The sequence below is a fragment of the Furipterus horrens genome, unplaced genomic scaffold, assembly GCF_987537825.1.
Source record: "Furipterus horrens unplaced genomic scaffold, mFurHor1.1.pri manual_scaffold_3, whole genome shotgun sequence".
NCBI lineage: Eukaryota > Metazoa > Chordata > Mammalia > Chiroptera > Furipteridae > Furipterus > Furipterus horrens.
The window spans coordinates 63,499,275-63,512,952 of NW_028327173.1; the positions used below are offsets into that span (position 1 = coordinate 63,499,275).

The 13,678-nt window shown below is 38.3% G+C and overlaps 1 protein-coding gene across 1 annotated transcript in view; it reads right to left on the reverse strand.

Moving 5' to 3' along the window:
* Window positions 1–7,015: 7,015 nt before the first annotated feature.
* SSX2IP (SSX family member 2 interacting protein) overlaps window positions 7,016–13,678 on the reverse strand; it is a 41,705-nt gene continuing 35,042 nt past the window's right edge. The window contains exon 14 of the mRNA XM_090271698.1: window positions 7,016–7,625. Within this exon, the coding sequence (XP_090127824.1) occupies window positions 7,451–7,625 (175 nt within the window). The 3' untranslated portion in view covers window positions 7,016–7,450. The remainder of the gene's footprint in view (window positions 7,626–13,678) is intronic.

A 13,678-nucleotide genomic window follows, 5' to 3' on the forward strand; every position in this document is an offset into this window, starting at 1 on the left:
TTTCCGAGCTACCTCTCTATTTGCAGTCGGTGACCATTGCAGGAGAGAACTCTGCCGCCACAAAGACATGATGAAGCATTGTCCTGCACCTGGGGAGAGAAGACACACGGCACTTACCTTGAAAAGACCGGAAGTTGGCTTGTGGAAGAGGGTGTTGGGAGGTTGTAAGCTTGTGTGTTAATTGTGAAGTGGTGGAAGGAGGAAGCGTTGTCTGAAATCAAAGGGGAAGATCAGGATGGGCATTGCTTAAACACACGTGGTGAACTGAGGTAGCTGGTAGCTATTTGAAATGTGTGAATACATGTTCTGTGTATCCCTATCCAGTTCAGTTAAGGTGGGTGTAGCTTTCTGCTTTCACCGACTGTTTCTCACAGGCAGAATTATGCATAAGCAAATGCAGATTTTGTTCCCTAATAGATCAATTGCATTGGAACAACTTTCCGAGTTTGTGTGTTTCTAAACGAAGTGTTAGAGAACTGACTGAACATTTGGATAGATAACACCTTCATTCCATCTTTTAGAAACCTTATCTGAGGCACAAATTTAAAGGGAATTGTTTAGGGGGATTAGAGTTCAAGAATCAAAGCTCAAGTCAAGAGTTCTGGTTACTTGGAGGAAGCCTTCAGCCATACAGGGGGTGGCCATTCATCCCATTTCTCACCTACGATATGGGCCTATTATGAATAGCTCCCCTTTCACCGTGGAAATCTTCTCAGTTTGGACAATTATTTATCAACTTAAAAGCATTCAAAAAGCATTTCCTCAGCTTTGCCTTTGATAAAAATGAGCAATAGTGCCTAAAAAGCAAAGGATTAAAACACAATTTTCAAATTCCAGTTAAAGTTTTACATGGTTTCTTTAAGATCAAAATAATTTTTCTTAGAACTAATATATGCCAAGACTTGTGTGACTAGTTGTTGATACATTTCTATTTTTCTTTAGGGCACTAAACCTAGGACAAATGTGGGGTTTTGGGGGGTGGGGGTTGATTTCACTGAGATAAAATGATTTAGAGACGTTTCATTATTATTTAATACTGTGCTTAAAAAAGAATGAAACTACCAAAATTAACCTGTTAATTAGGTGCTTTTCAAGGCAAAATGTGGGGGACTGCTCCTTGTGGCTTCGGGAATTGTAGCCCAAGCCGTGAGCTGCCCCGTCCCCTCACCGGGAAGGCCTCTAAGTCTCAGCGGAAAATAGAAAGGCTGTGCAGCAAACAGGACTGAAAGCCGCTCAGTGGGTTCCCATGGGAATTGGATTTAAAGCATGCATATTATGCTTTAGAGCTTGCTCTGCTTTTCCTATCTCTTAGTTAACTATAAGCAATCTGTAGCTAAAAACGTATGAAGCCTTGCCCCTGATGTCAGCATGGCATCAGGATGTTCAGCAGACCCTGACACAGACTGGTCACTGTGTTCTCTATATTGATATCTGTAATCAGTAACTGTCAACTGTAACAAAAGTGTCTGAAAGCTTATTCATGATTCATGAGTCTTGACTTTGTATCTCCCAAATCCCCTCCTCAGTCAAAGGCATGGGAGACCGAAGTTCTGTGCCCTTCTCCACTAGAGAGATTAGCCGCCTCCCATTCCCCCCAGACAAAATACAGTGACCTGAATAAATTTGTTCTGCCGTGGTCATGAAATCTCTGCTGGAGAGGGGGGTTTTCAACCAAGCCAGATCATTGGAGGCAGCTGAGCCTCAGTAAAAGCGATTGGTAAAGAAAAAAGGCTTAAAACATTTAAGTTGATATTTTACAAAAGCCTTAAAAAAGAAAAAAAAAAAAAAGTAACTGAATGAAGGAAATATCAAGCGCTCCTGGGCAACTCTTCAAGAATTGTATTTGATTGACACTCTTCACTAACAAAAAAATTAGAAAATAAAAATTATTCTAGAAGTCAGTTCTAGACTGAGAAGCACTGAAGAAAAAAATCTCAAGGTATTCAGGGTAAATTAATTGTAATTAATTAATAACTATACTTAGGTTCTAAGAACTAACAGTGTCTGACCCCACCCCTGGCTGGGATGAACAATTTCCACCTCAGTTTGGACATCATTTATAAGACAGAATTGGATCCAAAGAACTAGAATGGAGAGCGGTTTGTAGGACATCAGTCTAAGGACTTTTGGGAATATGCAAATTCTGTTTTCTAATCAGTACACTGGACTGGGGCACGGTTTGCTGGAATGGAACACCGTAACCAGGAATAAATCTGTCTTGGCAGATGAAAAATAAGGAAACAGAATATCTTAATGCAGATGCAACAGGGAAACTAGAAAATCTCACCTGTCCTGCAAGCAAGCAGTTGCTCTTTTTAAATTGAGTAAAAATATTCTCACACGCGACTTAATTCCACTATTTTAACATCTGTTTTTCACGATGAAATAACTTTGAAAAGCTATTGGACCTCTGGTCAAAACAGTGCTCCTGGTCACCGTGACTGTAGTCACAGGACATGGTGTGCACACTAACCTTGCCGAGTGAACAAGGCAGAAAAAGCAGGCTGTCCTGTATCTTGGATCATCCAGTGCCTTTAGAGTATTGTTAATAAACTAGCTATTTCTATGAGAGCCTTACCGCCCTAAAGTTGAAAGGACAAAGGTCCAGTTCTGAATAGGATTGACAGGGCAACCATCACAAAACAAGGTTGAGTCTTGCACGTGAACCAAATGATAAACCACCTTTAGTGTAGATGGTAGGGCAGCAGGTTAACTAAACAATATCACTTAAAAAGCTGTATCAAAAGACACTGTAGCAGTCTGGAATAAGTTGAAAACTTAGACATCAGAAAATTTTTAAAGATTTTATTTCTTATTTTTAGAGAGAGGGGAAGGGAATCAGAGAGGGAAATACCAATGTGAGAGAAACATCCACTGGTTGCTTGTGCCCCGACTGGAGACCAAACCTGCAACTCGGGCATTTGCCCCAACTGGGATTCGAACAGGCAACCGCTCACTTTGCAGGATGATGCCCAACCAAGCCACACTGGTCAGGGCAAATCTGGATTTTTAAGTTCTGATTTTACCACTTACTAGTTATGTGACCTTAGGTTCATCACTTGAGTCTGTTACCAGCTCTAAAAATGAGGTTAATAATTCTCACAGGGTTATTGGAGAAAAAGAAAACGTGTGTTCTGTGCACTGAAGATATTTTAGTAACTGTGTAAAACCACCATTTGAACATTTTAAAACTTCATGTTATGAAAAGGTTAAGTCTTAAATATATTTCTTCTAAAAATAAAGATATTTGAAGCCTTTAATAATCAGCAAGCAGTCCCTTGCACAGAGTGCTATGTTTTACTGTTTTTTAGTAAATACTGAATGGATGAAATATCAAGCACCAAAAACAATGTGTAACAGTCATTGATCACCAAGTAGCTATGTTTTCTCCATCTCCCAGTCTTGTCTGCAGTTAGGCCAGGGCTGTAGGCCTAAGTTCTTGGCAAAGACATGAAGGTGGAAACCATATCTTTTTAGGTCAAGTCCTTAATATCCAACATCACCTGCCAGTCTGTTCCTTCCCCAGTTTGACAGCGTCAGGGGTCATGTGCTCCCGGCAGCATAAAGATGGTGGAAGACTGCCCAGCCCGTACGGGACATTTCATGGGCAAGGATTAAACTTTCGTATTGAGCCGCACCAAGTTTGTGTTTTTCATTTGTACCATGGCCTATTCTAGCCTAATACTCTGTGCAGGGAACCAAGCTATATAGAGTTGGAAATATGCCCAAAATCTTCCTACCCTCCTAAGAAGTTTTAGGATTTTGACCTGAATTTTAGTCTTATTTATGCCAATGAAGTGATTTGCTATTTGTTTCATTAGTATTCCATATTTCTCATTAACAAGTATTATGTGTTAATCATCATACTGGATATATAGTTGTGAACATAATATATGAATATTGAGGATACTTATGTATCACTGGCATTACAGTAACTCCTAAGACATCTGACTCAGTTATCTGTAAACGTTAAAAATTAAAAAAAAAAATCTTCACCAGTCAAGTAAAAGTTTTTATATAAATCAAACAATTTAATCAACAGTTCACTGCACTTTAATTTACATCCGGCCTAAAAACAAAAACAAAAAACCCAAAACCACTGTATTTAGAAAAATGACTAGAATAACCTATTTCATTATCCTTATACATATGGCCCAAAGCTTTGTAAATACTTCTTCTGGTAGATAATTATACATGTTTTTGTGGACAGAAAATCTTATACTGCTTCGCAGGTCAATATTTTGTTGAAAACAAAATGCAACAAAACAACAATAATGTATCAATTCCGTAGGAAATAACGCAAAGACTAACTGAAATGGAAGCCTGGCCGATTCACTCTTATGAAGTCCTGGAGTATAATAATCAGTCCAAGTATTAACATACAATGTCTGAATAGCATGTATCATTATTACAACCGAGGTTTATAGAGCTGGTCTTCCACTCCACTCCGAGATTCGAGATTCGCAGTGGCAGGGAGTGTGCTTAGCTGTCTTCCGACCCCTGCTGACTAGAATGGAGAAATAGGTCCTGACATACAGCAGGTAGTTTATAAATGCTTATTAGACTGAAAAGTAATTAAGGGCAAATACATAGAAAAGTATATTTACTAGACTTCCACGACCCATACTTACTTTAAATACAAGCTAGAAATAAGGACACGATTTATTAGGCAACACACTGTGAAGATTTTTACAACAGGGCAGTCAGAAGAGGGGCTCGCTAGCTCACAGTGCTCGGGAAGTACACCCTCCAAGACCTTTCCCGCTCCACCAGGGGAAGCCGAGACTGGATTCCAGGGCCCTCTCCTTCTCACCATGCACCATGGAATATGTTTTCCCACCAAACCATGCTATCACGAGCCTACGAACAAGTCCAAAAGGTAGGCAATATGGAACTCTAAGTAATAAGAGTATTTTAATTATACTATGAAGAAAATAATTTTTGCTGGATTGCTCTATGAATCTAAACATTTAATACATTGCTTCTATAAGAAAACATTTATATAATAAGTTCAATTTTATCTTAATTTTCTGGCATGATTATTCTTAAGTTTCTCATTAACATAAATTGAAGATACAAAACTTTAAGAGTAGGATATAAAGTTTTTCTTTTAAATTTTGTCACTTTCATGTTTTGAAAATTCAAAATGGAATATGCCATGTAAAAACAAACTTCAGGTGCAAAAGACTTCAGATTTACACATTGATAAACAAGAACACAGTTAAGATGATCCGAATTTTCATGTGAAGTTCACTATGGTGCCATCATCTAATCAGGCAAAATGTCAGACTGCAGTGCAGCTGTGTTTTTAGTAGATTGCAAATACTCAGAGAGGGAAGGGAAACAAACCCTAGGAGTTTTCCAACATGGCAGCCATTTCCACATCCTGGGAAGTCAGTGTGACCGGGAATCATTTTGGAGTTGGAATGTACAGTACAGCAAAACTAATGCTGTTAGGTGAAACATACAACTTCCAGCACATCTACGCTGACTTTTATCAAAGTACAATGAGCCCAGCTTTGGTTTTACTATTTCTTTCACACCTTAGCTCTTAAGGTAAGTCTCAAGGAATTTTCTTTCTAATATGAGAATTCAATCCATTTTGAAATGTTAACACAACAAAAAAGATACTGCTTTGTAGGAATCCAGTGTCATGGAATGCAATATTCCTTAAAGTAAGAGACTTACTATAAAATTTGAATGCTTATTTCTGGCAAAGCATATCATGGAAACTCATGGGGGAAAAGAAATTCTTAACAAATTCAACACTGACTAAAAATTTCTGATTGCTTTTCTTTGATCACATTATTGCTCAATAGCAAAAGGCCGATATCCCAGCTGTTTTCCTTTGGAATACGGAACCATCTCTGAAATGTATCATTTTCTAATATTTTAAATGGTAAAGAAATGACCATGCATCTAGCTGAATGTTGTGAGTGCCAAATTTATTTTTGTTCAAGAGCTAGATCTGTTGAGACTATAAATAGTTACTTTCTCACGTGTAGTTACATTAATCTTGTAAGATACTTGATGATATCCTATCAACCTGGAATAAATGGCTGCTGCTACACAATTCCAAAGAATTATACTATATATAGCAAATGAATGACAAAGATACTTAAAGAAAAACAAAACATGACAAACTTAAATGAGACAGCCACTGTTAAACTGCTAGAAAATGGGCCTAAACTACAATAGCCAGAAAGGATGGGATCTGTGCAGGCTTCTATATAGAGAGACAAGTAAGGTTAGGCACTTAAAACTTTTTGATAAAAATTCTGGAAAGAGCTCGGGTCTGCACATATTATTACTACCAATCATAACATACATGAAGAAACATGCAATCAGTTCTGAAAATGACATGACACTAGTCTGTCCAGAGTATATCTGGATTATAAAATCCAATGCTTTTACACTGTCTGATTACCCTAACATTAGTGGCAAATACCTCATTGAAAAATTATTTAAAAATTATTGACAACTAGACAAAGCCTTAGCTGGTACAGCTGTTACAGTACGGGTACCCATCTGGTAAAGAAAATATCACCATCCAAACATCTTAAATATCTTAATATTTTCTATTATCCAAATATCTTGAGCCAATATTCTTAAGTTGCTTTATTCAAAGGTACTTTTGTTGTCCTATCTCTATTACCCTATAATCAATACTCCTTTGAAAAATTATAATATCCTACATATACAAAAAAAAAATTTAATGCTGTAGAATCTCAAAAATGTACATTAGTAATGTTAATTATCTAAAGAACTTGGCTTCATGGAATAGCTTGAGTATTTATTGCTCAAATGGGTTCAAAAAAATTCTTAAAACATAATGTGGCAACAGCTCTAATATATCTGTAAACAATACCACTAATAAAAATTTTATTGGCATGAAATACTATAATCATGGATGTGTAAAATTTTTAAATCTTAAAGCTTCTTAACATAATCGTGTATATCTATATACAAAACATACATAAATGTCATTTATTTAAATCATGAAACAGCAAATTTCAAATCACACTAAACATAATAAATATAGAACTTGCTTTGTTAAAAATCTACAGTATACATTCAAGTAAAGGCTAAATTCTTAATACCAACTATATATGGGACAAAATTAAAACATTTACAACAGTTTCCTGAAAGTGCTATTTTTAATACCTGTAAGAGGAAACTCATTCTAGTGCTTTTGTTTCCATCCAAACATCTATACATTTCTTTATTCATAGAACCAGATGCTTCTGTTACTAAAAATACATATCCAAACCTTTATATCCTTTTAAATAGATTTAACATTTTAGTTCTTTGGGGGAGGAACAGGAAGTCCAAACAAACAATGCAGACCATCTTAAATTATTAGAGATGATTGACTTTATGATGCACCCTGTTTCAATTTAGATGTGAAATCTGATGAACATGTTGATGAAAAGAATTCCAGTCTACATGTCTAAGGTAAGTCATCTTTTTCTACATGAGAATTTGTGTAAGTCAAGGAGTACCCACTACAGCAACCTTCCTGGGATCCAGGTCTTGAGGCCATGCTCCACTTCTGATTTACACATTCTCTTCCAACCTGATTTGGTTTAGTCTCTTCAGCAGTAATATTCAGCACATTGATTGAACTATTGGGGAAAGAAAGGTACATCTTAATAATCATCTCCTCCTCCCTTTACACTTTAGATATGTCTCAGTGTCTAAAGGCTGAGGGCTCCTTTGTCCCATGCTAAGTAAATTTTGAGTACACACTGATCAAGAGCAGAGAAGTCTTTCAAAATGGCCTAATTATTCACTTTTATCTTACCCATCTATACATTTATCTCTTTAACTCTAAAACACACTGTTCAACTAAAGCCCAAGGTAGACAGAGAACATGTGAGTTTTGAAAGCTAATGTTTCCCATATCCCTGTCTTTCTGCCACTGTTTTCCATCTCTTCATGGTTTCTTTCAACACTTGCCCATTTATTTGTTCACGCATGATTTCATCTACCCATCCATCCACCTACAGAGAAGTGGTTAAGAGTCCTTACCCAAGATGGCCCACTTACTATGTCACTTTGGCAAGTTAAACCTCCCTTTTCTTCAACTTCCTCAGTCATAAAACAAAAATAACTATACGTATCTCACAGGGCTGGCGTAGGACTAAATGACTTAACATACACTAAGCACTTACGACAGTGCTCAATTAAATGTGGCAGGCCATAACAACCCTCGTGTCTGAAGAGACACAGTTCCTACCTCCAGCAATACAATCTGAAAGGTATGTTATTGAACCAGCTTGAAAACAGAGAAATCCAGTTAAATGATAACTTTTAAATTTACAGGGGTGAGCCAATGGATAATACATTTTTAGCAAGTGAATATCTTATGTAATTTTTTTCACAGAAACCTTTTCCCTAAATGTTCTGACTTTGATTTACTAACTTGATTTTACAATGTAGCAATCTTAAAAGAAAACTAAGTTGCTTCAATACTACAAATTTAAACTAAAAACACAATGATTACTTTAGAAAAAAAAAAGGAATTTCTTATAATTCAGCCCTCAGAATCCCTGCCATCGCAGATGAGGTAAGATCAACGTTCAACTAACTTCTCTAACTTAGTAAGTACATAGTTACTGCGGATGGAATCCAGGCACAGCCTTTATGTAAAATTCCATCCTATAGGGAGGGAGCAATGAGGATGTTATAGAAATTAGCCACAAATGCTCCTAATTATTTTTGCTATAATCTTATTACAAACCTAGATCCAAGGTGCTTCAGGGGCAGGAACCCAAATTTACGAAATAATATAAAATTTCAAGCCCTGGCCAGGTGGCTCAGTTGGTTGGAGCGTTGTCCTCTGCACCACAAAGTGTGGGTACTGGTTGTGTGTTGGATCCCTGGTCAGGGCGTGTACAGGAAGTACCCAATCAAAGCTTCTCTCTCACACCAATGTTTCGTTTTCTCTTTCTCTCTCTCTCACCTCCTGCCCCCATCCTCTCTCCCTCTAAAGATCAATAAAAACATATCCTCGGGTGAGGATTTTTAAAAATGCGTATAAAATTTCAAGAACTACATCAAGCTGCAACAACTTCTCTCCCAATAGTTACACAACTCTTTTCTATGTTTTAGCCTCAGGGCCAGTAACTGTGAATAGCTAATGAAATTTCTTTAAGTTCAAAGTTCTGTTTCTATGCTACTGATTTTATAGTGTAAAGCCTTGGAATACAAGAAATAGAAAGGCATTTTTATAATCCGTTTATGTTTATATTATATATTTTTTCTTTTTAAATGTTTTTATTGTAATTTTTCCATTACCATCGAACCGCTTTATACCCTCTCCTCCCAAGAGATCACCACACTGCTGTCCATGTCCATGAGTCCTTTCTCCTTTTTGCTCGATCCCTCCACCCCCATTTAACTGTCATTTCTTACTGTTATTCTATTACAGTTTCCCAATTTTCCCCCTTTGCCTTCCCCAACCCATCCAACTCCCAACTCCCACAGTCAATGCCCACCCTGTTGTCCATGTCCATGGGTCATTCGTACGTGTTCTTTCACTAGTCCTTTCCCCTTCTTTCCACCATTATCCCCCAGCCCCCTCCCCTCAGGTCACTGTCAGTCTGTTCCATGTTTCCATGCCTGTGGTCCTATTTTGTTCATCAGTTTGTTTTGTTCATTGTTTACCTATATTTTTATTTTTAAAGCCAGTTACTAAAGGTTTACAATGGACCAAGTACTGTTTTAAGTGTTTTAACATATATTGAGACTTACTTTCACCACACCCTATGATGTAGGTACTAAATGTTGAACTTTTATTAAACATAAAACAATGTCTTCAAAAAATATTTACATCAGGACTTCTGGCCAAGATGGAGGCCTAGAAAGACACACTGTGTCTTCCTCCACAACTAAGAAGGAATACAACTACCTCAAAACTAGAGACAACTAGAAGTTCCAGAAAATTGAGCAGTATGTAAGTCCAACAAACAAAAATATAAAGAAGAAACAGTCATCTAGACAGGTAGGAGGGGCGGAGAGGTCTCGGTGTGGTGGCAGCATCGGCAGAGGCATCGGCAGTGGCACACCAGCAGAAAGTGCAGTCACACATTTCAAAAAGTCAGGAGGGACATCTGGGGAGTGCTCCCAGCACCAGACCAGACTGTGCAGCTCACAGTTTCAGCACTGGGGAAAATAAAGCCTCATTGCTTCTGACTGTGCAAACCAGTGGGGGTTGGGGTAGAGGAAGAAACTGCCAGTCTCTCAGCAGAGTCCACTTGTTTAAAGGGCCGAATGGTCCTAGAACATCTGCAGACCCAACCCCTCTGGGAACAATGGCCAGGATAACAACTAGAGAGGAAACAGTCCCATATGGAAGTGGGAGAAGTGCCTGGAAAAGAGGCGAGTGCTGAGCAAGTGGCATTGTTCCCTGTCAGAACCCTCCCCCACATACACCACCACAAAGTGGTGGAACACGTCACCCTGTACGAATACCTAAGACTCTGCCCCTTACAACGTAACAGAAGTGACAGCTCTACCTAAGACAGAGAGGCAAACAAACACAGGAGCCTGTCAAGATGAGGAGACAGAAAAGTATGGCCCCAAAGAGGGAACAGATCAAGATTCCAGTGGGAGAACTAAGCGACAAGGAGATAGCCAACCTAACAGACGCAGAGTTTAAAACACTGGTGATAAAGATGCTCACAGGTTTGACAGATATGCTTAAGTATGGCAAATGCATAAGGGAAGAAGAGAAGGGTATGCTAAATAAAACAAAGAAAAATCCACACAAAACCAATGGTGAAGGGAAGGAAACTGGGGTTCAAATCAATGATTTGGAACATAAGGAAGAAAAAAACAGTCAACCAGCACAGAATGAGGAAACAAGAATTGAAAAAAGTAAGGAGAGGCTTAGGAACTTCTGGGACAACTTTAAATGTGCCAACATCCGAATCATAGGGATGCCAGAAGGAGAAAAGAAAGAGCAAGAAATTGAAAGCTTATATGAGAAAATAATAAAGAAAAACTTCCCAAATTTGGCAAAGGAAATAGACATACAAGTCCAGGAAGCACAGAGAGTCCCAAACAAGCTAGACCCAAAGAGGACTAAACCAAGACACATAATTGAAATGCCAAAGGTGAAAGATAAAGAGAGAATCTTAAAAGCAGCAAGAGAAAAGCAGAGAGTTACCTACAAAGGGGTTCCTATAAGACTACCAGCTGATTTCTGAAAAGAAACTTTGCAGGCAAGAAGGGACTGGCAAGAAGTAGTCAATGTGATGAAAAGCAAGGACTTACAACCAAGATTACTCTATCCAGCAAAGCTATCATTTAGAATGGAAGGGCAGATGAAGTGCTTCCCGGACAAGGTAAAGCTGAAGGAGTTCATCATCACCAAGCCATTATTATATGAAATGTCAAAGGGACTTACTTAAGAAAAAGAAGATCGAAACTATGAACACTAAAATGACAACAAACTCACAAGTATCAACAAATGAATCTAAAAAATAAAAATAAAATCCCACTAAGTAAACCAGAATAGGAACAGCATCATAGGTATGGGGATCATTTGGAGGGTTATCAGCTCGGAGGGGGAAGGGGGAGAAATGGGGAAATGGTGCAGGGATTAGGAAGCATTATTGGTAGGTACAAAATGGACAGGGGAAAGTTAAGAATAATTGGGAGAGGGTGAAGCCAAAGAACTTATATGCACGACCCATGGGCATGAACTAAGGGGGCTGGAATTGCTAGAGGGAAGGAGGGCGGGGGTACTGGGCATAGGGGAGCAAAGGGAAAAAAAATTGGGAACTGTAACAACATAATTAATACAATATACCAAAAAAAAAAAAAAAGAGAAATATTTACATCAAATATTTCATAACTAAAATAATTATGTAAAAAAAAATTTTAAATACATAAAAATAATAGAGGTAACTATGCTATGCTCTCTTTTAGGCACAAAATGCATTACTTGTAAATGGTAACTAGAATGTATGTCTAAATTTATATTATTTATATATAATAATACATTATTAAACATACATTTTAGTTATGTATGGTTCTGATCAGTCTAATTTGGGTGTTTCAATAACATTCTATGTAAGAGAACACTGACCTTACGTTACTTTTTATTATAAATTAAATAAACTGTCACTTCCCTTATTTAAACCATCAGTCAGCCTATTAGCTATATAACTAAAATATATCCTAAAGTCAAACCCTCTATCTCACATTAGGCCCCAGCCCTAATCCCTGTCACCTCTCGCCTCTGCTCCACAGATGCCTCCTAACTGAGGCTCCCAGCTTACATTACTGGCTCCAGGAATGCTTCCTACATAATAAAACGGAGTAATCTTTTTAAAACTTAAGTTCTTTCACACCCCTGCTTAAAAGTCTCCAGTGCTTTCCCATCGCGCTTGGAATATTATCTGACCTACAGACTAAAATATTTTATAAATAAAACCTCAAGTGTACGTGGTGGGAGGGTAGCAGAGTGGGGTTATATAGGAACGATATTATCATGGATTGGCAACTGCTGAAGCAGGGTGATGGGTACAATGGGATTCCAGACCTTATTCTCTTTATATTTACATACATTTGAACTTACACACAATATTGTTTGAACCCTAATCTACTCACCCAGGGCCTTAAAGGATATGACCCATGCCACCTCCCACCTCTCGTCTTGCTTGATAACCACACTGGCCATCCAAAAACACAGTGTCCTCCTGCCTCAGGGGACCTGCCCTCATCTGGAGGGCTCCTCCCCCCAGCTCCGCTTTGCCCCCAATCTTTTCAGTAATCAACTATAAGTTAGGTGCCTTGTCCTTTTTTAAAGCTTTGTATTTTTGTTTTAAAATTCATCTGTTTAACAGTTTAGTCCGAGGGCTACTTGGCTTCTTCAGCACCTCGCTGCACACCAGTCTCTCCCTACCGCAGGCCAAGTGTGCTGCAGGCCTGGCTCCTGCGTTCCAGGGAGCCTGATGAACTGCAGGCCCTCACCACTGCCTGCTGCTTTAAGGGGCAAGCGATCGCCAGTATGCTTTCCAACGCACCCCTTAGCTCTTTTCTATTCCTCTGTACCACGAGGAATGGTCTATCTGCTTAGTTAAAACTCATCTTGTTTGATTCCCAGTCAGGGCACATGACTAGGCTGCACGTCAGGTCCCCAGCTGGGGACGCAGGAGAGGCAACCACGCAGTGATGTTTCTCTCCCTTTCTCCTTTCCCCTCTCTCTAAAAATAATAAACAAACAAATAAATAATTAAAAAAAAACAAACAAAAAATCTCATCTTGAAGTAGACTATGAGGTAGAGAACTAATATCATATCTCAGAAAATGGTTTAACAACTTGAGACAGAGGAAAATGCCAAAATGCAGCAGTTAACAGCAATATGTGGGTTTGCTGGGATGGGGAGCAACTGTTTCACCCTGTCATCATGGGGCACATGTCCTCTTTCCCAGTCAGGATGAGCAGGCTTTACCCAGTGCTTTGCCCTTCAACACTAATGAAATGGGCATAACACACCAAAAGAAACTGTGCAATATGTATTCTATAAAAATTTCCAAAACAATAGTTTTCTATTTAATAAAATTAAAGTACTTAAAATATTAAGTAATTCCTGGAAATAAGGCTATATTTTAAATTGTATTTTAGATGTAAAATAATAAGAATCACATTATATCACTTAGCTCC